Genomic DNA, 27,473 nt, shown 5'->3' with positions numbered 1-27,473 from the left:
TAAAACCTATATTAAAGTATAAATTGACGAGATCCCCTACACGGATCCTCTCACCCTTCACTTGCGGTCGTAAAAATGCAACCTTATTGTCGTAATAATACGACTTCAGGCTTGTAATATTCCGACTACAATCTCGAAAACCTTTGATGTTCAAAATATACAATTTCCTGTAATCTTCAAAATAGCCTACTTTTTCTTTAAAAAGAAAAAGAAAAGTTTACTTTGCTAAATGACTTTTTTTTCTTCCTAAATCTCAAAAGTATACATCTTTTAATTTGAAGACATCCAACTTTTTAGACGAAACTACACATCCTTAATATTAAGGCAAAAATAAACAACTTTTAATCTTTTCAGTATGGCCCTAATACTCCTTCGCACTGCCTTAGAGTGCCAATCAATACAGAGTATTATTATTATCACCTGTTTTGGCAGTATTTATAGATAATGGATTCTTCTTGGCAATCTGTCCAGCTAGTTGGGGAAAATGTGAACCACCTGCTAAATTTCGTGAGAAGAATACATGAGCTCTGCACACTATGGACACATTTCTTAAGAGGCTGAATAGGAGATAAGTGTGCCACTTATTGTTAATTAAGGGGGGAAAACATTAGCTTTTTACATGCATATTGACATGTAAACAAAGCCCACTTTCACTATATAATACTTATGGATGCAAATGCATGGATGCAGTACATTTATGTTGATAAGCGGCAGGTTAGGAAGCTCATCCTTACCGGTACCTCTGCAGTAAACTGGTTCCAGTACTCCTAAATGTGGCGCATAAATGTAACCCTCAGTTTTGCAGACCTCCTCTTCAGCGCTTCACCTCCCCCCTCTTCTTTCTCTTTCCATTTGCTTATCAAATTAGCTTGCTTGAATTTAGTTGAAGATTTCTCCTGGATTTCTGCAGTTATTTATTTGAGTCTTTTGAGAAGGTCAGCAGCCTCTTTTCCCTGTATGATTGCATGATCTGTTCGTCCAGTGCTGTGTGTTTACTTTCTCGCACTTTTTGTGCCTCTTCTCTCCTCCTTCTTTCTCTCAAGCCTCACCCCCTTTTACCTCCTCCACTTCTTCTCAAAATGACTCTTTCACTGCTGCTCTCACTCCCCCTCACCGTCTGTGCTATGTGTACATCTGAGTGCTTATTCGCTGTTTTTTTCACCCCTCCCTTTTGGTTCCCAGAGACCAGCTGTGTCAGGGCCTCTTATTTTTGTCTTCAGTCGCTGCGGAGGCGAGGCTCCTTCCAAAACGAGCATTGGGTAGTATACTATATGTCTTTATGTCCATCTGGTGTCTTGACAGCTGATACCTGTATTTATTTAACATTTTCAGACTGAGAGTTTTTCTCATTTATTCTCATATTCATGAGAGTTGGTTAAAAAAAAGAAAAGAAAAAGAAACAATGATCCATTCATGTTGTCTACTCCTTGGGAAAGAGGCCTAAATGCCCAAAAAATACTGGATTATTTCAGCTAACCAAATGCTGGGTTATGTTCTTCCCATGATGTGTTGATTTTGGGTTAATATTGTGCTGGGTGGCGGCATGGTGGACGACTGGTTAGAGCGTCAGCCTCACAGTTCTGAGGACCCGGGTTCAATCCTGTGTGGAGTTTGCATGTTCTCCCCGTGCTTGCGTGGGTTTTCTCCGGGAACTCCGGTTTCCTCCCACATCCCAAAAACATGCATTAATTGAAGACTCAAAATTGCCCGTAGGTGTGACTGTGAGTGCGAATGCTTGTTTGTTTGTTTGTGCCCTGCGATTGGCTGGCAACCAGTTCAGGGTGTACCCCGCCTCCTGCCCGATGATAGCTGGGATAGGCTCCAGCACGCCCGCGACCCTAGTGAGGAGAAGCGGCTCAGAAAATGGATGGATGGATTGTTCTGGGTCAAATCTCTCAATCCAAGATGGGTTGTTTTATCTGCTCAACCGCTTGGTCTGGAAATGTTTTACCCATTATGGATTCATATTTTGACTTTATACCAGAACTTTTCATCCCATCTGACCACATGTCATCACATCACGCTCCCTGTCGGGCCTTTGCCACCTTTCACTTTACCGATATTTTTTTTCTGTCCGCCATATTGGAAAGTGAAGACGCTGGATGTTCTTGGCTTTCACGAAAACTCAAACAAGGTAAGAAGTTAAGGTTTTAAATGTTGATAATATATAAGGTGTGTTTTATGATACGTGGATATGTATGTTTTAAAGGTTGGACAACAAATTTAACTGATTGATGTAACTGAAACGAACTGAAAGATGTAACTGAAAGATGCACCAACACAACGTCAGCGTAACTCCGCATGCGAATCATTTCCACATCACGGAGCCTTTGCTGGGGTTGATGTCCGCCGGCGTTCGGCACCGAATAGCCCACACAGATGAAAAGAAATGGCTGACCTGTGTTCTGTGAGGGGTGATGCAAAACAGGCCTTCTTGTAAGACAAGTGTTTACTAATTTCCTTAAACCTTACCATGGTCGTGTGTCCCAGTGATCCAATGAAATAAGTTGTCGGGGGATTTATGCCCCTGCAAGGGTAACACAGGGCAAACAGGAGGGACCAGACAAAGAACACCCCTAAACCCCCTATGATAAATAAAACAATTGGAACACATTCTCTCACCCAGACACAGTTCACCGTAGCCCGTTCTTGAGGCAGGCATGGAGGTGGGGCTCTATGGCGAGTGTCTGGTGGCCACCCCTGCACCCATGGGGACTGGCAGGGCACCGCCAGAAGAGAGGTGTGGCAGTCGTAGATGGGGACCTCGGTGAGTCGATCCTCATCAAGCCGCGTTTTTCGAGTCTTCCTGAAGTGGTTCGCAGCCAAGTGTGAAGCGGTTGGAATGAGAATCAGCACCTCCAAATCTGAGGCTACGGTCCTCAGTCGGAAAAGGGTGAAGTGCCATCTTCGTGCGGGAATGAGATCTTGCTTCAAGTAGAAGTATCTTGGTGTCCTGTCCATGAATGAAGAATGAAGCAGGAGATCAACATAGATTGGTCATCATGATCATGATCATTACATCATGTTCCAAGCATTTATATTGCATGACATCTTCTTAGAGGACACCTGTGACCCAAGGCACTGAAACTCTAGATAAGTCAAATGATTCAGCTCTTTGTTTGTTGAGTTTTGTGATTATGATATAATATGATTTAAAAGACTATTCCGTAGTGCGTCAACAATTTAGAATACGGGCAGAGACGTCTCAACCTGTTTTCATGAAGGCCATATTTCAGCCTGCAATGTCTAAGCAAGCCATATACCTACTCGATACTGATTTTCCACACATCTTATATTCCCATAAGCCCATTCACAAAGTTTTACCTTTTAAAAAAAGAGGAAACCGATAGAAATATAATTTTAAAAAAACAGTTCATCAGAAAACTATTAGCGATGCTAACATGTACACACCTAATGTGAGCGCTTGTCCCGTTAGGGGTCGCCAAAGCGCGTCATCATTTTTCCATGTAAGTCTACCTACTGCATCCTCCTTTCTAACACCAACTGCCCTAATGTCTCCCCTATGAGTACAACTATCAACCTTCTCTTTGGTCTTCCTCTACTTCTCTTGCCTGGCAGCTCCGTCCTCCTCACCCTTCTACCAATATACTCATGCTCCCTCCTCTGGATGTATCCAAACCATCAAAGTCTGCTCTCTCTAACTTTGTCTCCAAAACACTTAATGTGAGAGCTTGACCATGCAAAATATTTGTTGCTCTGATCCTTTGTTGAAGTGTCCTATGTAATAGGAAAATTAATTTTGTTAGTCTGCTATTTTGGATAAGCAACAGCTGTGGAAATATGTGCAAGCAAGAGTGAGGAGGAAAAGGTGAGAGAGAGTGCACATGTGTGTTTACATCGAGAGTGAGGAGAACAATCTAGGGAGCAGGAACAGGTGGGAAGGAGGGAGGTGATGTGGATCTATGAACGTTTAAGTATCTTAAAAGTATTACTGCATGAAGAGATGAAATGCTGAAGGGGTTCCCACATGACAATAAACTCCGAGCCATCATACGTAAACTTCCCGAAGGCCCCTGACCACCAGCAGGATATTACAATATTAAATCACATTTATTTTCACCACCAAATGAGTGTTGATGCTTTTGTTAGTTTCATTTTATTTCTCCACAATTTACTTCATAGTCAATCGCTTTTGTTTCCAATCAATACATTTGCTGCATTACACAGTCAGCTTCTCTGAACTACTGTCACAGTATGAGTTATGTTGCAATTCAAAAACAAATACTCGGAATAGTTGAGTAATCTTTAAAAGTAAGTACTACAGTACTTTTGCTCGAGTCATATTTTGACATCAGTGACATTTGATTATGAGGTTCTTCACTTTGACTCTATAGCTGTACTATATTTACATGCCATCATTTTATTTTTTCAGAACACAATTTCCTCTCCTTGAGCCGACACTTTATCGTGGTGGAGGGGTTTGTGTGTCCCAATGATCCTAAGAGCTAAGTTGTCTGGGGCTTCACGCCCCTGGTAGGGTCACCCATGGCAAACAGGTCCTAGGTGAGGGACCAGACAAAGCACGGCTCCAAAAACCCTTATGAAGAACAAAATATAGGGATCTAGGTCTCCCTTGCCCAGACACGAGTCACCGGGGCCCCCCTCTGGAGCCAGGCCTGGAGGTGGGGCTCGCATGCTGGTGGCCGGGCCTACACCCATGGGGCCCGGCCGGGCACAGCCCGAAAGGGTAACGTGGGTCCCCCTTCCCATAGGCTCAACACCTGTGGGAGAGGCCATAGGGGTCGGGTGCAGTGTGAGCTGGGCTGTGGCCGAAGGCGAGGACCTTGGCGATCCGATCCCCAGCTACAGAAGCTGGCTCTAGGGACGTGGAATGTCACCTCTCTGGCAGGGAAGGAGCCCGAGCCTGTGTGTGAGGTTGAGAAGCTACGACTAGATATAGTCGGGCTTGACTACACACACGGCTTGGGCTCTGGTGCCAGTCCTCTCGAGAGGGGTTGGACTCTTTTCCACTCTGGAGTTGCCCACGGTGAGAGGCGGTATGGGTAAACTTATTGCTTCCCGCCTCGGCGCCTGTACGTTGGGGTTCACCCCGGTGGACGACAGGGTAGCCTCCCTCCCCCTTCGGGTGGGGGGATAGGTCCTGACTGTTGTTTGTGTCTGTGCACCAAACAGCAGTTCAGAGTACCCACCCTTTTTGGAGTCCTTGGAGGGGGTGCTGGAGAGCGCTCCCGCTGGGGACTCCATCATTCTGCAGGGGGACTTCAATGCTCACGTGGGCAATGACAGTGAGGCCTGGAAGGGCGTGATTGGGAGGAATGGCCCCCCCCGATCAGAACCCGAGTGGTGTTCTGTTATTGGACTTCTGTGCTCACCACGGATTGTCCATAACGAACAGCATGTTCAAGCATAAGGGTGCCCACACGTGCACTTGGCACCAGGATACCCTAGATCGCCGTTCAATGATCGACTTTGTGGTCGTGTCATCGGTGGGGGAAGATGCCAGTCCGACGTGGCAGGCCCAAACGTATTGTGAGGGTCTGCTGGGAACGTCTGGCAGAATCCCCTGTCAGAAGGAGTTTCAACTCCCACCATATTGTACTGAGCAGGCAGGACGGGCAGTACCAGCTTCTTATGCTTTCCTAAATTCCATTCCTGCTTCCATGGCTATAATCACACTTTTCCACTTTGTCATCAGTTTCATCCCTTCTTAGTCAAATTCTTGTGAGATTTGTTGATGTCACCACATGATGATGATGGTTCGGTTTTATCGTATAACTTTCAGAGGCATATGATTGCTGAAGATTTTAATGGAACTCTAAAGTGTACCACTAGCAATCGAATCCAACCATTGCATTCATAATACTGGAATTTAAATTGAAATCTCATTTTGACTGTATGTGATATGATGTGACATCATTGGGCACGTGTGATGGCAGCATGTCGGGAGGTGACGGCATAGGCAATCAATCAAATTTTGACTAAAAGTCTATATTCTATCTCTTCCCAGTCTACCACCCCCACATATGGTCAGTAGCTGTAGTCGTGACTAAAAGAACAAGATCACAAATACAAGCTGCCGAAATGAGTTTCTTTGGGCTGTCCCTTAGCGAGAGCGTGAGAAGCTCAGTCATCCCGGGCGTGCTCAGAGTAGATTTTAAGGTTATACATTTTGACACTAAATTAGAATATTTTTTCCATGCAATTGTATTATTTTATTTGCAACAGTCTATTCTCTTCATTTCACAGTGTATCTTTTGGTGACACTGCTTCCATTACTGTTCCTGTATGTGAATGTTCAATTCCCCGCCCCCCCACCCCACCTCCAATTTCAGCCTCTATGTGCTGCCATGTAAATCTAATCTGCCCAGGCCCTTCAGAATCTGGAGTACTGGCTAATGTTATTTAAACTCTATTAGCAACGGGACTGTATCTTTAGCCAATCAGATCTCAAATGTGTCCTTTGACGAGTCTGACGTCTATGGGGCCAGCCAACTGGAACCTTAATGACATCAGCATTTTTCCCTTCTCTGATTGGTTGGTCAGAGCAAAAATATGCCATCTTCGACTAGCAAAATAAACTAGCAAGCCGTCATCCTATCCCACATACTGCTGGGTCAATGTCCAGTACAGATTTTGTTACCATGACAACTAGGGGCGGCGCTAGGGGTGGCTGCACTTAGCGCCCCGAACCTGAACAAGCAATTGCAAAAGACGATGCACACATGAGCAACAACATAAATTCTATTATCCTTTGTGGAGCTACCATCAAGCCACCAAATTACACTTTGCTAATTCATGTGAGGACCTGCGGCAGTGGACACATCCCCAAACACAAATATGACACCCACACCTACTCGTGGAGAAACACTCACAAAGCGATCAAGTCGTGCCGCTTCTCAGAAGTTAATGCTTTTAGCTAATGTTAATCTGTTAATGCTTTTAGCTAATGTTAATCCCAGTGCAGTTCTGCTTACCTTTAGGCTTTGATGTAGTGTTTCACCACTTTGTGTCCAGACTGCAAATGAAGGGGGCTAGCGCGACACCACTACTGGCTAATTTAGCCGTACTACACTGGCTTCAATTACTGCAGAAGCACTTTTCAGTTGGCCAAATTCAACCAATATCAATATTCCAGGGGTTAGTTTATATGTTAAAGAACCTTTGCACTGATATCACAATGGATGCTCAGAGTAAAAACACCATTTGGTACATCTCTCATGGCTTTTTTTATTTGTACAACACATAACCTCAACACAAATTCTAATAACTGTTCAGACACCTGAGGTATGGTGAGATCAAACACAATAAGTTTTGTTTTAGCCATTTTAGAAGCAATTAAATGAGTGATTTTCTTGTTTTTTTTGTTTAGTTTTTTTCCCCCCCAAGTGCTTGTATCTTATATGAATCCCACCTATCTGTCCATTTTCTGTGGTGTTTATCCTCATTAGGGTGGTGGGTGAACACCCGAGACTGGTCCCCAGCCAATCGTAGTAATATCGATGCAATTTCCCCTAATGCAAGTATGTGATTACCTTTCCTCTAGTTTGCAGGAGCACAAATGTGGTGGTGAAAACTCGTGTTTTCTCCAGTGTTATATTGAGTCTTTGTGTACTTTTTTTTGTCCAAGAACCTCACAATTTCCCAACAACCCTGCAATCAGCCTTGCTTTCATATCACGTGGGAATTTGTGGAATAAAACTTCAAGCCATACTATATAGTAAAACATTGGGAAAGTACTTGTGTCCTTTCCAGCAGAAGAATTTTTATTATCTTTAAAAAAAACAAAAAAATGGGTTCCAGACTTTCTACAAAAGATGTAAAAAGGCCACACATTGTTGTGCACTAGCAGGATGGCTGATCTGTCTTAAAAAAAAATAAAAATTGGAAAGTTTTAAAAAACAAAACATTTCAGCTAATACATATAACTGTTTCAATTCAGTAGTACAGAAGAGCACCAGAGGGATCAAATGCTATATGCAGCGTTGAGTACATTTTCCTAACGGTAACCGATGCGTGCTGCCTAGTGGTTAAAATGATACGTCTGTTTTGAATCACATGCCCGAGCTGGAGCCTTTCTCCCCAGTAGGTCAAAAGAAGACACAGTTGCCAACATTGTCATCTGCCAACATCTGCAAATCATTTTCTGTGTGCATTCCAATTATAGTAAAAGTAAATACTACAGTTGACACGATTCATATCGCATTTTTATTCAGTGTCTTGAGATTTTGTGTTCTTAACATATCCCTGCAACCCCTCCACAGAGACATGTTGTTCAAAATCTCTATTTTCCCTCCTGATCAATTTGTGATCTCGTCATACCTCTTAGGTGACCCACCAATCAGTTCAAGTTTAAATGGCACACAAAAAAGGGTCAGTTACATACCAACTTGTGCATTGCACTTAATATACTATATATATAATATAATTCATGTATTATTGCCATAGCATATTGAAGTCGATACACACAGGAGATAAAGCAATGCTCATTGAGGTTTAGGTTAAATTGTTCAATTTTCTCAGGATATGTTAGAACATGTATTTGGACAATGAATAGCACACTAGTGTAAAACTACAGCTATACACAACATACAAAACAAAACGTTAAGAAAGCAAAACTCAGTAATAATCAGATAACTACATTCAAAAGTCAGGTGAAAACACAGGAAGAATATCACCCAAATTGAAAAGGGGTACACACATACTGATAATCAGGCCTAATCTGAGCATTTTTCCTCTTTTCTGATCAAAGTCAGCGAAGGCCTGATCCTGACCTGAGTGCTCAAAAAGCAGTCGAGATCATCAATGTAAAAACGGTTGCAATATTTACTACTACTGTAGTACTACTAACGTCCTGTGGTGCCATGCTGCCACTTACAGGTCGGTATTGGTACTACGATAGACTTTCGGTTTTGGGAGGGGAAGCGTGATCATCTCGGGTACACCAAACACCACAAGAACAGTAAGCACACACACGATAAGCGCGTACTCCGCTTTAGTATATACCGGTCCTCCATATGCATTGCACTTGTATTTAAGTGTGTATCCAACGCAACAGTAGATATAGCTACACAGCATACATAATAAAACAAACGAAGCAAAACGCAATATTCATAAGATAGTATATTGAAATAAAGGTGAAACGCTGAACTATATGACCCACATTTAGATGGTGCTGGAAAATAAAATTGTGTTTTGAAATAAAACAAATATAGTAATCACATAGTGTAAATATAATAAAATGTTTAAAATGTTGTTATCAGGAAACAATATTATTTTCTCATGAATATGATCTATGATTAATGATGATGATTTATATGATCTATGATTGATGATCAAATTTTAGACTGGCCTTAAATAATTAATATGATTAATTCTGCAAATTCATTAATGAGACTGGTCAAATTAAGGTTTGACTAGAAATTTGAGTTTTGCACAACATTATTCATTAAAAGATCATATTGTTTCTGTATAAACATGATTGTTTTAATCCAAATGTATAAAATCTAGCACTCCTGGTATGTAGTCTAAACTTTGGAAAATGGTTAGAAGTCGTTTGGGTTTTGCGAGACGCACCTGAAGGCATCATGGGCTGCAGCAACAAAAAAACAAAAACAAAAAAACAGTCAGCCTGTAAGAACACTGCCAGATTTAGATTCATACAGTATATTTTACGAGGTGCTATTTGTGTAATAAGCTTCTGACTATAGATCAGAAGATTCTAAGTTGACTCCAGACACTTATTTTCATGCTGTTTGGCTATATGTACACCTGTTTAGCACTTGTGGTCGTGAGTTATGCAGAAAGCCCCTCCTGTTTTGAACTGCAGGATTCTCCAAAACTTTATCTACTTGGTGATCGAAAAGTAATAGACCTCCCAAATAAGCATTCTCAACCAATACTTATAACTCTTGCTATTTCAAAAACAAACAAACAAACAAACAAAAACAATATTGTTAAACTGCAAAGCTATCAATATCAACCAATGGTTAACGATAGAATACATAACACAACAGAAACTCTGGCCTTCCTGTGTGAAGTTTGCAGGTTTTCTCCAGGTTTTCTGTAGGTACTGCTGCCTCCTCCACACAATCCAAAAACATGCACGATATAGTCTAAATTGCACTCTAAATTGCCAAAAGTATTTTCTCAACTGCCTTGATTCACATATGATTTTAAGTGATATTCCATTCTAAATCAATATGGTTTGATATGATGTTGGTCTACCCTTTGCAGCTGAACAGATTGTGCATCAGTACACAAATCAAGGTTCATAAAGACATGAATGGGAGAGTTTGATGTGGATGAGCTTGACTGGCCTCAACCCTATAGAACACTTTTGGATGAATTAGAGCGGAGACTGAGAGCCAGGCCTTCTCATCCAACGTCAGTGTGTAACCTCACAAATGCACATCTGGAAAAATGGTAATAAATTCCCGTATACACACTCCTAAACATTATGGAAAGCCATTCCAGAATATTTTAAACTGCAACCTTGCACTCACTCTCACTCACTCTGCAGAGTGAATACTTCTGGCAATATAGTGTACATAAACCCGCTAAAGCGTACTGTAGTCCAGTGGCGTCACTAGGTCTATTTTAGGCAGAACCCCCCCTAAAACCGATCTCCAGGCCACCTGAAAACATGTTTCATGATGATTATTATTATGTTAATTTTTCTGAGTGAGTGCTGGGGCAATCGCATTTGTTGATATGTCCCAAAGTTGCATGGAAGGCCCCCAACAGTTCAGGCTTATGTCCTTCTGCACGTGTTGTAGGAAATGGTGACGATAAACACAAGGACGAGGAACATAATCACAGAAGCCAAGCCTATCAGCGCCTCCATTTGAGTGTTGCTCTCAGCAGCTAAAAGGACAGGAAAGCATAATGTAAGTACAACAGCAGAAAGACATTTATGTAGAGAGAATAGAGAACACAACCTTTCGCCATGCTGATAAGATATGGCTTTACAGCTGCTATTTCAAGTAATACGCGCTGAGCTGATGACGAGTGCGGCGCTCCAGTGGATTGTGATTGCTTATCTTCGCTGTTCTGTTAAGAAGCACTACGTGATTTCAAATCTAGTCGAAGATTTCATGTTCCAAGTACACTGATGTCAAATCATACTAGATTTATTGTGCATAATGATACCCTTCATGTTACATTTAAACTTAAAAGGTAAAGTCATCTGTAAATGGATACCTATACATTTGCAAGAAATACATTTCAACATAAACTGGTAATAAAATGTGAGCTGACCTTCAAGCCACAGCAATAGACTGTTTCCTTAAACTAATACCACCCAAAGAAATACGTTTCCATGTTTTTATTGAGCATAACATCACAGTGTTGGCTGAAAATGGTGTGCGAAGCCTTTTTGTTGTCCGACCTTCAGGTGACAATAATAGGTGATATTTTTTCGACAGTCTTCATTTCAAAAATACATTTCGGACATGGTAAAATGATGTCTCTAAATACAAATGTCCATGCACAACTGAACGTCTTGAATGGCAATATCTAGTATAACTAAGAAATACTGTATAATAAGCACAGTATCGTCTTTAGGTTTGTCCCCATTGTTGTGTGGCATCAGAATAGCAGATCTCGGTGGCGTTCTCATACATTAATTTGTTTCAAGTAGCAACTTAACTTTCAAGTGGTGCTCCAAATGCAGTATTACTCATAACTTGCCATCATGGTCACTACCTGCATTCTCTTCGTGGAGCAACATGTGTTTGGTTTTGTCCAAGTGTCCATCGTTGCGCTCTGGTTTAATTCCGAGCAGATGGCACATTAGTGGGTACACGTTAACCAGATCAAAGGGATCGACAATCAGGTTTTTCTGGAAATCAGGCCCCACGGCACGGAAGAATGCCTTCATATCCATGGCTTCATTATCAAAGCCATGATCTCCTTTGTTGAATTGCAAAGGTAAAAACTAGAGGGACACAGAAATGCACAGTTTAATTAGAAATAGAATCATGTGCACCTTTACTTGAGCCAGTAAAGCTTAGTCAAGATAAAATCCGTCGTCTGGGAACAACAATGGTTTTGGACGACTTGTCAGGCATCTTACAAATTGTTAATGGCAGCAGTTGTTGTTGTGATTTTTGGCATGACCCATCAGGCGTCTCCACCGTGAGTCACTAGCATGATTTGTTTGGCACAGTTGTAATGCTGGATGCCCTTCCTGACACAAACCCACCCATTTTTTGTTTTTATCCCGGCTGGTGAAACGTAATCTAAAAGACAGAGAATTTTATTTTTGGCTTCAGCCAGCCCTAGTGAGGATAAGCGCTAAAGAAAATGGATGGATGGGTAGATGGTTGGTGTATTTGGACTGTTTAGTTATCAAAAGAATGTGGTTATGTTCATGTTCTTATGTTCATGTTCTTATTCATACAGGTTTCTTGTTTACCGATGCAATCGATTTAGGCCCTAAATCGACTGCATCGTTTTTTTTTAAGTGGCCCTAAATTTTAGGGCCACTTAAAAAAAACTCACTTTGGGCCCCTCCATGTTATTGCTGCAAATGAATTAGAATTTTATATTTCCTAAATCTCCTGTCAGTCATACATAGGCCCTTATTGTCGTGGCCCTTCGTGTCCACCTGACGCAACCATTCCCACTGCAAATCATGACAGGATTGGCATCAATCACCGGTAGTGGGAATGCAAGAATTGAAAGAAAGAATTGTGCACCCACAGTCAAGCATTACCACTGACGCAATTGTCTGTCAAACATATACATTTTTCCTCGTACTAATATTCTTGCGTTTGTTTTTGTTAAACTTATTAATGAAACATTAACTGATCCTGAAATCATGGACAGAAAATAAACAATTCAGTATCTGCTCCCAGCCCGAATGGGAAGTATTTGTATTGTAGTATATTTATTATGTGTTGTGTTGACTCAACCAGTTTCATAGTCATTAATAATTACATTCTGGGATAAAAGTACTACAAGTCAGTGCAGTGTAGATTTGTGAAGAGTAGAAAGTAGGAGCAGAAATATAAAAAAATAAAAGAACTAATCGAATGGCAGCCACTTGCGTCAGAGTGTGATTTCTAGCTTGTGATACAAATTTGTGATGTATGATTGGCTCAGAGTAGAGGATCCTCACATCCAACACGTTGAGAGTTGGTAAGTGAAGATTCACAAATAAAAGATGCTTATATATTCAAATGCACGTACACAGTGCTGTTTCTTACCCCACTTATTACATATCCAGGGTCAGACAAGAGGATGATGGGAAGAAGTCGTGGATGTGAGCTATAATGCAGTCTAGCCGGCACGTCCTCTTTTTTATACACATGAAGGTGAGGGTGGCCTCCCTTTAGAGCCTGGTAGACTGTCTCCAATTTACCTTCTTTGGGAAGCAACATTCCAGCAGCGCCATAGTCCAAAAGTTGGAACTGGATATCCCTGAAGCTAAAACCTGGGATTTTGGACAAGATGATCCTCTGAATGTGTTTATCTGGTAGTATTTTAGCCATCCCGTGGTCTGCGGTGATAATAATGTTGAGTCGGTCAGTGAGACCGTGGTCATGGATCTTGTCCCGGATGTAGCCGACAGTACGATCCACTTGCTCCACCATTTCCCGGAGTTCTGGGGAATCTGGTCCAAATTTGTGTCCAACCAAATCTGGTTCCCCAAAATACAAGGAGACAAAGTCCAGATCCTGTTTGTGGAACCACCCACCAATCACCTTGTCGATGTTCATCCTCCATTCTGTCTCGTTTCCGTGGTCATAGATAGGAGGCTCCACCTGCCTCACATTTACAGTTTCTCCTTTGTATGTTGCAGCTGTGCCAGGGAAATGCAGAGAGCCTGCTTTTAGTCCCTAAAAGAAAATGAAACTTAAGGACACAAAAAATATGTTTACATTTAAATATTTATTCATTAACAGTTATTCATTATGATAAGAAGGAAATATTGATTCTTAATTGGTGATGTCAAATGTGTGGGATCTTACATGCTTGGCTGTCGGATACAATAGGAACAACCCAGTTGTTCAGATATCTTACACACCCATATATATATATATATATATATATATATATATATATATATATATATATATATATATATACACAACCCCAATTCCAATGAAGTTGGGATGTTGTGTTAAGCATAAATAAAAACAGAATACAAACTGATAAACTTGATTGTTTTTAGCAAATGATCATTAACTTAGAATTTTATGGCTGCAACACGTTCCAAAAAAGCTGGGACAGGGTCATGTTTACCACTGTGTTACATCACCTTTTCTTTTAACAACATTCAATAAACGTTTGGGAACTGAGGACAGTAATTGTTGAAACTTTGTAGGTGGAATTATTTCCTATTCTTGCTTGATGTACAGCTTTAGCTGTTCAACAGTCCGGGGTCTCCGTTGTCTATTTCGCCACACATTTTCAATGGGAGACAGGTCTGGACTGCAGGCAGGCCAGTCTTGTACCCGCACTCTTGTACTACGAAGCCACGCTGTTGTAACACGTGCAGAATGTGGTTTGGCATTGTCTTGCTGAAATAAGCAGGGGCGTCCATCAAAAAGACATTGCTTGGATGGCACCATATGTTTCTCCAAACCTGTATGTACCTTTCAGCACGAACGGTGCCTTCACAGATGTGTAAGTTACCCATGCCATTGGCACTAACACAGCCCCATACCATCATAGATGCTGCCTTTTGAACGTTGCGTCCATAACAGTCCGGATGGTTCTTTTCCTCTTTGGCCCGGAGGACACGATGTCCACAATTTCCAAAAACAATTTGAAATGTGAACTCGTCGGACCACAGAACACTTTTCCACTTTGCATCAGTCCATTTTAGATGAGCTCGGGCCCAGAGAAGCCGGCGGCATTTCTGGGTGTTGTTGATAAATGGCTTTTGCTTTGCATAGTAGAGTTTCAAGTTGCACTTATGGATGTAGCGCCGAACTGTATTTACTGACATTGGTTTTCTGAAGTGTTCCTGAGCCCATGTGGTGATATCCTTCACACATTGATGTCGGGTTTTGATGCAGTGCCGCCTGAGGGATCGAAGGTCACAGGCATTCAATATTAGTTTTCGGCCTTGCCGCTTACATGCAGTGACTTCTCCAGATTCTCTGAACCTTTTGATGATATTATGGACCATAGACGATGAAATCCCTAAATTCCTTGCAATTGTATGTTGAGGAACATTGTCCTTAAACTGTTCGACTATTTTCTCACGCACTTGTTCACAAAGAGGTGAACCTCGCCCCATCTTTGCTTGTGAATGATTGAGCGATTCAGGGAAGCTCCTTTTATACCCAATCATGGCACCCACCTGTTCCCAATTAGCCTGTTCACCTATGGGATGTTCCAAACAGGTGTTTGATGAGCATTCCTCAACTTTTTCAGTCTTTTTTGCCACCTGTCCCAGCTTTTTTGGAACGTGTTGCAGCCATAAAATTCTAAGTTAATGATTATTTGCTGATTATAAGACAATTAAGTTTATCAGTTTGAACATTAAATATCTTGTCTTTGTAGTGTATTCAAATTAAATATAGGTTGAACATGATTTGCAAATCATTGTATTCTGTTTTTATTTATGTTTAACACATATCCAACTTCATTGGAATTGGGGTTGTGTACATATATATATATATTGTAGATGAATTAGGATAAGCGGTATGGAAAATGGATGAATTAAATTATAAATTAATATGACAATAAGAGAAAATGAAGGTTTATTTGCTCTGACAGACATTTTTCATGTCAGTAAAAGTACTGAGTACTGTTTTTGTTGTGCAGGTTTACACTACATTGATTTTTTTTAAACAACATTAATAGTTCTGAATGTCTATGCTCTATTTCAGATTTGGGTTTGCTCACAGGCTACATTTTATGGTTAGAGGTGTAAAAAACATGAAAACCATGGAGTTGTTTGTGGAAATCAAGCAATTGTTAAGCTAAAAAGAGGGAATATCAATCATAGCACTGCTTGAAGAGAGGAAGAGGAAAAGCACTTTTTTTTTTTTTACTGCGTGACAGACGTTGAACAGGTAGATCAAAGAGAACAGAAACATCTGATTACCAAAACATTTTGAGAGCTGTCAAAAAAAAGAGTGTCTAAACCAGCTGTTCGCGACATAAGCTGCAACCTTGAAAGGGCAGGAGTGAAGACATCAGTACTGTTTGCAGAAGACTTAATGAAAAAAAGTAAAGAGGCTGATCAGAAAGAGCAATTGGAAGGCAGGCCAGGCTGGAATTTTCCATCTAGTGGGAGTAAGAAGAAATCTTCAGGGTTGTGAACAAACAAAAAGATATCTGAATAAACCTGTCTCTGTGCTGTTATCCAGATAGGTAAGCTGCCATTGTCCCAGTAGGAATCAACAAACTGAGCTGCATGGTACTGCTTCTTCTCCTGAGTAGTTGTGTTGAACCAAATGTTGTGGATTACCCCATGATTCTCTACGTAATTTCCTGGGTAGGGAATGGGAAAGATACACACGAAGCATCATAATGAATGTTAATCCCTTGAGCCATCAATGAAATTTGACCACTTTTTATGTGCAAGGTCACAGCCAAAGCAAACCACAAAAAACATGCACTAAAATGTGTTCAACCACCACTGTAAATGATCTGCAACATTTACAAACTAGTAGTTTGCAAGGATGGCTGACTGGTTAGCACATCTTCCTAACAGTTCTGGGGTTCAAATCCCGGCCCCGCCTGTCTGGAGTTTGCATGTTCTCCCCGTGCCTGGGTGGGTTTTCTCCAGGCACTCCGTATTCCTCCCACATCCCAAAAACATGCGTGGTAGGTTGATTGAAGACTCGAAATTGCCCGTAAGTGTGAAAGTGAGTGCAAATGGTTGTTTGTTTCTATGTGCCCTGCGATTGGCTGGTGACCGGTTCAGGGTGTACCCCGCCTCCCGCCTGAAGATAGCTGAGATAGGCTGCAGCAGCCCGTGACCCTACTGAGGATAAGCGGTAAAGAAAATGGATGGATGGATGGATAGTTTGCAAGGAACTAACAAAACAAAATGAGTTTAAATAGCTCTAAATGTCATAATTCAGTCAATTTTATTGCAATTGGCCATATGTTGGAAGAAATGTAATCTTTCGTAATTTAGAGAGTTTTCCAGAGCATACTATAATATGGTCTAATGGATTATTATGAATAATACCAAAAAATGTCAGATGTTAGAATAGAAATACTACAAGAATGAATCATTAGGTAAAACCAATTAGCTTAATTGTAATGTTTCATTGTTGCTTATTCTTTCTGTGACCCTTACCAGTAAATGAAGTGAACTGCGTATTAAGAGTGCTATGTGGGAAATATGGACTTCCTTGTGACAAATTTGCATTCTTTTTAACCTAAAGAAATGAAAAACTGCTGAAGTACAATGTTATGAGTTAATCTAAAGTCATACTGTATACATAAAACTGTATCTATTGTTAAAAAAGAAATACCTGTAAGAAGTGAGAAGTGAGCAGGGCTTGTGATAGTGAGAAAAGGCGGTGTGACGTAAAGTGCCTTAACACCATCTTCAGCCATTTTATCCAGGTTGGGGGTTTCAATATCCCGGTCATAATCCCAGCGGAAGCCAATCGAAGGAGATGAGCAGCAGTTTGTTCCTCCTGGGAGACCCACTCAAGACAGACTGCTGCCCAGAAACAGAATCCCATGTTGGAGCAGGAGTGCAAGGTGGATAAAAAATGCAGCAAGAAACTAAGCAAAGCGACAGTTTTACTAATCGGTTTGACATTTTTATGCCGGAAATTCTCTGGTTGCGCAAATATTAAATCTCTCACTAAATCAACGATGTTTCACACGTGGATTCAATAAAGACTGGACTTTGTAATCTTAATGAAGGTATAGGAGGGCTGTTTTTGTGTACTTGATAAGGTTTATTGAGGTAGGACATTAGAAGATAAGTGGTATGCAACTCTCGCGAACAAGTCTAAGTTGGAGACATACCAATTATTCGTGACATTCCGGAAAGTGAACAAACAAATCTGCTGTGCATGCAAAAAAAAATTATTAAAAAAAAGGGAAATCAAGTACTTAAGTATCCGCTTTTCATTGAGACATTGCTCCGGAAAATACACGTAACTGATTATATGGTTAGAAAGCCATTTTGCTACTAAGATATGTTAGATATGAAGGTACAACGGTACAGTCGAGGAAGACAATGGTATCTATATGATCCCTCAAAAACTGGTTTGCGTGTTGTGTTCATCTTCATCAGCAGTGTACGTCTGTGAAAGAAGTGAAAACACAGTTGAGAGAGTGACTGTGGGGATGCTGTATTCTGGTTGTTAAATGTCAAGTCATTTGTCGCCATATTTTGTTTGAATTACATTACATATATACTGAATAGACATGAACAACATTTGTGCCCCTATCTGAATGAAAGAAAATCTCACAATGAGCACCAAAATAACTGGAAACTGACAAAATTAAGAAATAAAATGTTCTGAAAATTAAACAATGAAAACTGCGGTTTGTTTTATTTTTGTGATCCAACAGAATTATCTTAAAAAAACAAAGTAATGAAAATGTCCCGGACAGAAATGGCGGCACCTTTAACTTAATATGATATTGGACAACCTTTTGAGTGAATCATTGCAATCAAACGATTTCTGTAACTGAATTATAGCATACTGTATCATCAGGTATTTTTATCCCACTGTAAAGGCGGCTGTGGATTAGTTGGTGCAGCAACTCGTCCAGTAAAAGAAGGATCGGCGCTTTGAATCCCGGCTCCGACTGTCCGCTGTCAAAGATTTCTTGAGCAAGACACTGAACCCTAAATTGCTCCCGGTGGGCCTGGCAATGCCTTGCATGGCTCGCCCATTGCTGTGCGTGAATGGGTGAATGTGAGCCTCTGTAAAGCGTTTTGGGCACCTTAATGGTGTAGACAAAAAGTGCTACATACTGCAAGTGCACTCCATTTACTACTCATGAGCAAAGTGCTCCAACCGTCTCATGGTGTCCAACAGTGTATATGCCTATTCAGTATCAGGACTCTTCAAAGTAGTTTGATGTTTTGTTCTTTGCCATTCTTGTTTTTTTTTTTTTTTTAGTAGCTGTGTGTTTGTGTTTTTGTCCTTTTGGAAGAACTGAAAATGCAACACAGCAGCACATTTCACTGTTTGAACATAACTGAACCCGCTGTTTGTTTCACAGTAGGGACTATGTTCTTTCGTCGTACACACGGCACAGGTAAAATAGATTGAGATTGAGTTTGCAATATAGTGTCATCCATTTATTTAGGATAACAAGTTCCAGTTGGGGCTCTTGGGCAAATCTCCTAGTAGGAGTTTACTATGGACTTGGAATTCTCCCAAAATGGCTGCGTCAAACCCAGATGGCTGACTTCATGTTCAATTCAGACATTGACTGTTTTTGTGCTTCCTGTCATGAAACTGAGGTGAAACTGGTGTCGGGGCCGTAATTTTTCAAACTTTCTGCGAAGCTGTACTGAGTTAGTTTTAGGACGTCATGCTTGGGACCCCTAGAGTACATAAATAGTTACCAGGAAACACATATTAGCAAAGATTTATGAGTTTTTGAAGCCTCCGAAAAGACGATTCATTCCTCAGAAGAAGAAGAATTCCAAGAGGGCACAAAATCAAAAACAAATATTGGATTTCAGATGATTACGGTGTATATCACTCACCTCTTTTTTTGCTGAGTTCCTTTTATACAAGGTGTGGGAAGTAACGGCGACGAACACCAATGCCAGAAACCCAGCTACTGCTGATAAGCCAATGACAATTTGTGACCAAGTGGTCTGTTTTTGACCTGCAGGCAGACAAAAACAACTTTAAGGAGTTTATGAATCATTTTGAAAGTTCCAGATTAGCACACAGTAACACTCCTATCTAAACACACAGGCTTTTTGATAAGAGTTGAGCTGACAACATTTCAACCTCAGTGCCGCTATAATTTTATCAATGTGGAGATACGAGCATTCACAAATATTTTCCATTGTATTTTTCTTCCACTTATTTTAACCGTGCGTCGTCCGAGCACAATTACTAAACAGCTTCAAATCCATTCAACTGACCAGCGTCTTGCATGAAATAATGTGAGCTAAAGCACATCTGCTATTTCTTTGGCATTTTTGTGTTTTTTTGCGACACTTGTTCCTGCACTGGAAGTTAAAGTATGTGACGTCATCACCTTCAAAGCAGTAGACTCCAGAAGTGTCACAATGACAAATCCACATTTTCTCTTTTTACTTCGACTTTTAGTAGGAACTAAAACTTGATCATTGTTGCCTTGAACATGCAATTGAAGTAAGCATAGCAAGTTAAAAAAATATTTAATTAAATTTCTATTTTTTTTTTGCACAATGCTGCGCCTCACTGTACACCATGGGAGGGACACCTTCCACTGAATACTGACTGTATGTCGGATAACTTACTGTTTTTGTTTCCTCCCATGTTTTTCAGCATATGCTTGGTACTGTCTAGGTGTCCATCATTGACCTCTGGAACTATCTCCAGCAGATGACACATCAGTGGGTACACATTGACTGTTTCAAAGGGTCCAACCACCAGGTTTTGCTTGAAGTCAGGCCCAACTGCCCTAAAGAAAGGCTTCATGTCCAACACTTGATTGTCAAAGCCATGCTCTCCTTTGTACCACTGTACAGGAAACAGCTAGATTTTGGGGGAGGGAGGTGGAATTACAATCAATAAATACAAATGAATAAAACTGCACTATTAAGGGTAATACTCTAACATTGATATGTACACGGTATTTCGAAGCAGCATCCCCCCAAAAACATGGAACATTCAAAATGTAGTCGTATTATTGCAGAGGTATAATCAGGACTAATTATGTATGGCACTTTAATGTCTTAGAACAATATTTGCCATTCAAGAGTCATTGTTTGTTCTTCTGATATGGTGCATAGCAATCGTAAGATATAATTTTGAATGCAAATTCAGATGGCACTCAAAACGAAAATGACTCTCACCCCATTGATTACATATCCGGGGTCAGCAAAGAGGATGATGGGAAGAAGTCGAGGGTGGTTACTGTAGTGCAGCCTTTCGGGCATTTCCTCCTTCTTATACACATGAAGACGAGGGTGGCCGCTCTTCAGAGCTTGGTAGACCTTCTCCAGCTTCCCTTCTTTAGGAAGCAGCATTCCAGCAGGGCCATAATCCACAAGATGGAATTTGACATCCCTGAAACTGAAGCCTGGGATCTGTGACAGGATGATCTCCTGAACTTGTTCACCCCGAAAGACTGTCGTCATCCCGTGGTCAGCAGTGATGATGATGTTGAGTCGGTCCGTCAAACCGTGGTAATGGATCTCGTCCCGGATGTAGCCTACAGTTCGATCCACATGCTGGACCATCTCTCGGCGCTCTGGAGAATCTGGATCATATTTATGTCCGACCTTGTCTGGTTCCCCAAAGTACAAGGATACAAAGTCTTGTTGGTGGAACCACTCTCTAATCACCTTGTCGATGTCATGCCTCCATTCTGTCTCGTTTGAATAGTCATAGAAACGAGGTTCCACCTGTTTCACCTTCACAGTTTCTCCTTTGTAGGTGGCAGCGGTGCCAGGAAAATGTAGCAAACCTGCTTTTAGTCCCTAGAGGACAATAAAAGAAAAAAGGTTAGGGTCATGAAAAATAGAGTACAACATTTCATAGATTTGCGACATAAAAGTGAGAAACACATGAATACATTTTATATGGGTTATTCAAGAATTAGAGGACATTCTCACTTCAAATAATCCATACACAAAATACAGAAATGTGAATTTGTTGCGTAAATTAGACAGGAGTTGTCCTGAGACAAAATAAAAATAAAAATCCATCCATCCATTTTCTACCGCTTATTTGGGTCGGGTCGTGGGGGCAGTAGCTTTAGCAGGGACGCCCAGACTTCCTTCTCCCCAGCCACTTCATCCAGCTCTTCCGGGGGGATCCCGAGGCGTTCCCAGGCCAGCCGAAGGACGTAGTCTCTCCAGCGTGTCCTGGGTCGTCCCCGGGGTCTCCTCCCGGTGGGACGTGCCCGGAACACCTTACCAGGGAGGCGTCTGGGGGGCATCCGAATCAGATGCCCCAGCTACTTCATCTGGCTCCTCTCGATGCGGAGGAGCACCAACTCTACACTGAGATCCTCCCGGATGACCAAGCTTCTCACCCTATCTCTAAGGGAGAGCACGGACACCCTGCGGAGGAAACTCATTTCGGCCGCTTGTATCCGGGATCTTGTTCTTTCGGTTACGACCCACAACTCGTGACCATAGGTGAGGGTAGGAACGTAGATCGAACGGTACATTGAGAGCTTCGCCTTTCGGCTGAGCTCCTTCTTTACCACAACGGACCGATACAAAGTCCGCATCACTGCAGACGCTGCACCGATCTGTCTGTCGATCTCCCGTTCCATTCTTCCCTCACTCGTGAACAGGACCCCAAGATACTTGAACTCCTCCACTTGGGGCAGGATTTCATCCCCGACCCGTAGAGGGCACCCCACCCTTTTCCGACTGAGGACCATGGTCTCAGATTTGGAGGTGCTGATTCTCATCCCAGCTGCTTCACACTCGGCTGCGAAGTGCTCCAGTGAGAGTTGGAGGTCACGGCTTGTTAAAGCCAACAGAACCACATTATCTGCAAAAAGCAGAGATGCAATACTGAGGCCACCAAACCGGACCCCCTCTACGCCTCGGCTGCGCCTTGAAATTCTGAACAGAATCGGTGACAAAGGGCAGCCTTGGCGGAGTCCAACCCTCACCGGGAATGAGTCCGACTTACTGCCGGATATGCCGACCAAACTCTGACTCCGGTCGTACAGGGACCGAACAGCACGTATCAGGGGGTTCAGTACCCCATACTCCCGAAGCACCCTCAACAGGACTCCCCATGGGACACGGTCGAACGCCTTCTCCAAGTCCACAAAACTGTCATGTGTGTGTGTGTGTTCCGGGTTTTGTCTTCCCCCCTGTTTCACACACACCTGCTCCTGTGAGCATCTTCACCACCTGTGCCTCGTTCACCCTAATTACCCCTTGTATTTAACCTCGTGTCTCATTCCCTCTTGTTGCCAGTTCGTTGTACCTTGTCGTCACGTTCCAGCATTCCTTGTTTCCACGTCACAGACTCACAGTAAGAGTTGACCCTGTTCCGATTATCGACCTTGCCTCTTTGCCTCATGTTTTTGGATACTGTTGCCTTTCTTGGATTGCCTGCCTGTGTACCGACCTATGCCCGTCTATTAAACCTCTCTTTTTGGAAACTGTCCATTTGTTTTGGAGTCGTACATTTTTGGGTCTGTTCCGTTCATGACAAAAACACATGTAGACTGGTTGGACAAACTCCCATGCACCCTCAAGGACTCTGCCGAGGGTGTAGAGCTGGTCCACTGTTCCACGGCCAGGACGAAAACCACACTGCTCCTCCTGAATCTGAGATTCGACTTCCCGACGGACCCTCCTCTCCAGCACCCCTGAATAGACCTTACCAGGGAGGCTGAGGAGTGTGGTCCACCTGTAGTTGGAACACACCCTGCGGTCCCCTTTCTTAAAAAGGGGGACCACCACCCCAGTCGGCCAATCCAGAGGCACTGTCCCCAATGTCCACGCGATGTTGCAGAGGCGTGCCAACCAGGACAGCCCCACAACATCCAGAGCCTTTAGGAACTCCGGGCGAATCTCATCCACCCCCGGGGCCTTGCCACCGTGGAGCTTTTTAACTACCTCGGTGACCTCAAACCCAGAGATAAGAGAGCCCACCTCAGAGAACCCACACTCTGCTTCCTCCAGGGAAGGCGTGTCGGTGGAATTGAGGAGGTCTTCGAAGTATTCTCCCCACCGACTCACAATGTCCCGAGTCGAGGTCAGCAGCGCCCCATCCCCACTATACACAGTGTTGGTGGTGCACTGCTTTACCCTCCTGAGACGCCGGATGGTGGACCAGAATTTCTTCGAAGCCGTCCGTAAGTCTTTTTCCATAGCCTCACCAAACTCCTCCCATGCCCGAGTTTTTGCTTCAGCGACTACCGAAGCTGCATTCCGCTTGGCCAGCCGGTACCCATCAGCTGCCTCAGGAGTCCCACAGGCCAAAAAGGCCCGAGAGGACTCCTTCAGCTTGACGGCATCCCTTACCGTTGGTGTCCACCAACGGGTTCGGGGATTGCCGCCACGACAGGCACCGACCACCTTATGGCCATAGCTCCGGTCGGCCGCCTCAGCAATGGAGGCGCGGAACATGGTCCCCTCGGACTCGATGTCCCCTGCCTCCCCCGGAACATGAGCAAAGTTCTGTTGGAGGTGGGAGTTGAAACTCCTTCTGACAGGGGATTCTGCCCGACATTCCCTGCAGACCCTCACAATACGTTTGGGCCTGCGACGTCGGACCGGCATCTTCCCCCACCATCGGAGCCAATTCACCACCAGGTGGTGATCAGTTGACAGCTCCACCCCTCTCTTCACCCGAGTGTCCAAGACATGCGGCCGCAAGTCCGATGACACAACCACAAAGTCGATCATAGAACTGTGACCTAGGGTGTCCTGTGTGTGGACACCCTGATGCTTGAACATGGTGTTCGTTATGGACATTCCATAATGAGCACAGAAGTCCAATAACAGAACACCGCTCGGGTTCTGATCGGGGGGGCCGTTCCTCCTAATCATGCCCTTCCAGGTCTCACTGTCATTGCCCACATGAGCAGTGAAGTCCCCCAGCAGAACGATGGAGTCCCCAGCTCGGGCTCCTTCCCTAGAAAGGTGACATTCCACGTCCCCAGAGCCAGCTTCTGTAGCCGGGGATCGGATCGCCAAGGTCCCTGCCTTCAGCCACCGCCCAGCTCACACTGCACCCGACCTCTATGGCCCCTCCCAAAGGTGGTGAGCCCATGGGAAGGGGGACCCACGTTACCCTTTCGGGCTGTGCCCGGCTGGGCCCCATGGGTGCAGGCCCGGCCACCAGGCGCTCGCCTTCGAGCCCCACCACCAGAATAAAAATAAAAATGATTCCTAAAATTACTTTTTTAAAATCTTGTTCCTCTCTTATGATGACCAACTTACATATCAGATATAACAGATTTATAGATAGATATAACAGTTTTTATGTTTTCCTTGAAATTGTTGAAACATTTAGTTTTATCACAGACATTACACCTCTCGCACATGAGCGAAGAATTGTCACTTTTGAGTACCAATGTTGTAGACAAAATAGCAATTTGTTTTATTCCTCAGGAATGTGTAGGAATGTGTGCGACTAAGTTGCACTCAGTTGTGCGTGACAAAAAAATGAAACACGTACATGTCATCTCTTAGGTTCTATAGTTCTTCATGACGTGTTCAGTGTTGCGTACAGTACGTAGCGACTTTTAAGACCGCTCTAAGGACTGTTTTTCAAAGAAGCGACTACTGACAAATCATTGTTACTGGTAACAATGGAATCTCTGAGACTCCCTCCCAGCTGTAGTCAGAGAATGAAATGTTAACCCCTCCGCAAAGCCACCACTCTCTCTGTGTAGAAGTCCAACACCACATTAAAACATTTTGCCTAACTGAGTGTCAATGCACCTGTCTCTGTGCTGTTATCCAGATGGGAAGGCAGCCATTGTCCCAGTAGGAATCAACGAACTGTGTCATGTAGTACTCCTTCTTCTCCTGAGTAGTTGTGTTGAACCACATGTTGTGGATTAGGCCATGATTCTCGATATAACGCCCTGTCGAGAAAAAGAAAGATGCCAACTAAGATTGTACTTGCATACAAATGCAGCCTCCCTATCTTTTGTCAGTGGGGGGGAAACAAAGTGGTGTGGGCATACATTTTAACATGAACAATAAGATGATTAGAAGTCAATATTGACTGCAGCAAGCATGCTGAGTGTGCAGTATGTTTTTGGTCCTGCGCACTGTGCCACTGCTCCTAATTTGCCCCACTGTGGTACATTACAGAACATTATTCATTTAATACTTTTTATGCTTATACTTGTACTATACTACACTTGACTTTTCATGTACTGTTATACGCACTACAAACTACAAATGTGTTTCAAAATGGATATTTTATTTGACTGAAAACAAATATACAACATTTAACATGTTGTACTGACTGCTTCCTGTTTTTAATGGGTCAGCCATTTGCTTATTATTATTGTTAATGTTATTGCTTTTATTTTTAATTGTCCAGTGGGCAAACCTTTCTTGGCAAAGGTGTTTTTGATTCATGTGTGTTGTAATAAATTTGTATCTGTTGTGTTTGCCAACATTGATTTACATTTTTACTGCTAGTCAATGTTATGGCATTACTGTATATAGTGAGGAACACAATTTTGGATTTGGTTCTTCAAAATCTGAAAAGCTTTTGCAAACTCTGCCCTGTCCAGTATAAGTATGTGCATACTTACACGATATACCAAAAATGTGTCCTGTTACATTTTGAAACTGAAATTTATTTTACAGTATTAAACAGTGCCTTTACAGCTATTTAAAGAGGGTGTATACATTCTTGGTGCACCACGTTTGTGAGGAAATTCTGCAATGTTTTATTTTGTACTTTGACTGTCGTGTATTGAAAATCAATACGGTAATGCAAATGAAAATATATTTCATACATACCTGTAAGCAGGGTGAAGTGTGTGGGGCTGGTGATGGTGAGGAAGGGTGGTGTGACATACTCTGCTTTCACGCCATCTTTGGCCATTTTATCCAGATTAGGGGTGTCCACACCTCGGTCAGAATCCCAGCGGAAACCATCGAAAGAGATGAGTAGCAGCTTGTTCCTGCTTGATCCACCGAGGACAGACTGCAGCCCAGAAACAAAACCTCCTAACGGGGCTGCGGCAGAAGGAGTGCTGAGAATCAGTCCAAAGACAACCATGCAGAGCAAATGCATAATGATTTTAGGCCTGCACATTCTATGATGAAACCTGAAAAGTGAAAATCTCAGAGTGGCGGATCATTGATCCATCCCCTGCTTTTATTGTACACATTAAATATATGACACCTTTTACATGATTAGTGAATATAATTCAACCTCACAAAAATTGGCAAAAGAAGAGGCAGATGACATCAGACTAACCTGCATTTACAATCCCTAGAAGATGCATGTCATCTTATCTTATCAACTCATAAAGAGAGTTATTCCTGTATAACCCTGTGTTTTGAAGGTCCAGTATTTCAGTATATGGCAGAGAAGTAAAGCAATGAATCAAGGGTTATCACTGGCACAATCAAATTCTCTCTTGGCCTAAAGCAACATCTTCAATGTGAACAATAGAACAACATGGGGAGACCACTACACTGTTGTTATTATATGTTCTTCAAGTTTTGTACTGTGGAGCAGTTCAATCTATAATTTATTGCAAATATGCTAACTGTAGCACAATATTGGTTGGGGATTTGTATTTAATACCTCTCAAATTTGTTTGATACATTTGTGAAAGACTTCACTGTTGCACAGTAATACAATAGTAAGTCATCCATCCGGTCGGGCCTAATATGATGATGAAATTTTAAAATAACTCCA

At 42.4% G+C, this 27,473-nt stretch overlaps 2 protein-coding genes and 1 long non-coding RNA gene across 5 annotated transcripts; 1 reads left to right on the top strand and 2 right to left on the bottom strand.

Moving 5' to 3' along the window:
- The first annotated feature begins 1,070 nt into the window (after window positions 1-1,070).
- On the top strand, window positions 1,071-20,526 carry LOC133469374 (uncharacterized). Of its 3 annotated transcripts, XR_009785691.1 has the most exons (4): window positions 1,071-1,259; window positions 2,091-2,134; window positions 10,758-10,868; window positions 20,421-20,526. It is a non-coding gene; the product is annotated as an uncharacterized LOC133469374 (long non-coding RNA). The 3 variants fall into 3 exon arrangements; XR_009785689.1 differs by having other exon boundaries at window positions 1,071-2,134; XR_009785690.1 differs by lacking the exon at window positions 20,421-20,526 and adding an exon at window positions 17,524-17,728 and having other exon boundaries at window positions 1,071-2,134.
- On the bottom strand, window positions 6,622-17,728 carry LOC133469373 (ectonucleotide pyrophosphatase/phosphodiesterase family member 7-like). The gene is given in 6 exon segments (XM_061756332.1): window positions 6,622-10,845; window positions 11,686-11,917; window positions 13,191-13,823; window positions 16,289-16,434; window positions 17,430-17,565; window positions 17,567-17,728. Coding segments are annotated over 6 exon segments (1,419 nt in total). The 5' UTR covers window positions 17,726-17,728; the 3' UTR covers window positions 6,622-10,732.
- LOC133469372 (ectonucleotide pyrophosphatase/phosphodiesterase family member 7-like) lies at window positions 18,086-27,473 on the bottom strand. The gene is made up of 6 exons (XM_061756331.1): window positions 26,564-27,473; window positions 25,523-25,668; window positions 20,951-21,577; window positions 20,393-20,630; window positions 19,643-19,767; window positions 18,086-18,218 (listed from the first exon to the last, which is right to left on the bottom strand). Exons 1-6 carry the CDS (start codon window positions 26,859-26,861, stop codon window positions 18,171-18,173), a joined length of 1,482 nt encoding a protein of 493 aa, XP_061612315.1. The 5' UTR covers window positions 26,862-27,473; the 3' UTR covers window positions 18,086-18,170.

This window comes from Phyllopteryx taeniolatus, chromosome 19 (assembly GCF_024500385.1).
Source record: "Phyllopteryx taeniolatus isolate TA_2022b chromosome 19, UOR_Ptae_1.2, whole genome shotgun sequence".
NCBI lineage: Eukaryota > Metazoa > Chordata > Actinopteri > Syngnathiformes > Syngnathidae > Phyllopteryx > Phyllopteryx taeniolatus.
This window is presented reverse-complemented; position numbering and strand designations above follow the sequence as displayed.

Coding starts and splice junctions, on each gene's coding strand:
- LOC133469372 (XM_061756331.1), bottom strand. CDS start 26,861: ATGTGCAGGCCTAAAATCATTATGCATTTGCTCTGCATGGTTGTCTTT. Junction 25,669..26,563: donor ACACTTCACCCTGCTTACAG/GTATGTATGAAA, acceptor TTTTCTCGACAG/GGCGTTATATCGAGAATCAT. Junction 21,578..25,522: donor GGATAACAGCACAGAGACAG/GTGCATTGACAC, acceptor ATTGTCCTCTAG/GGACTAAAAGCAGGTTTGCT.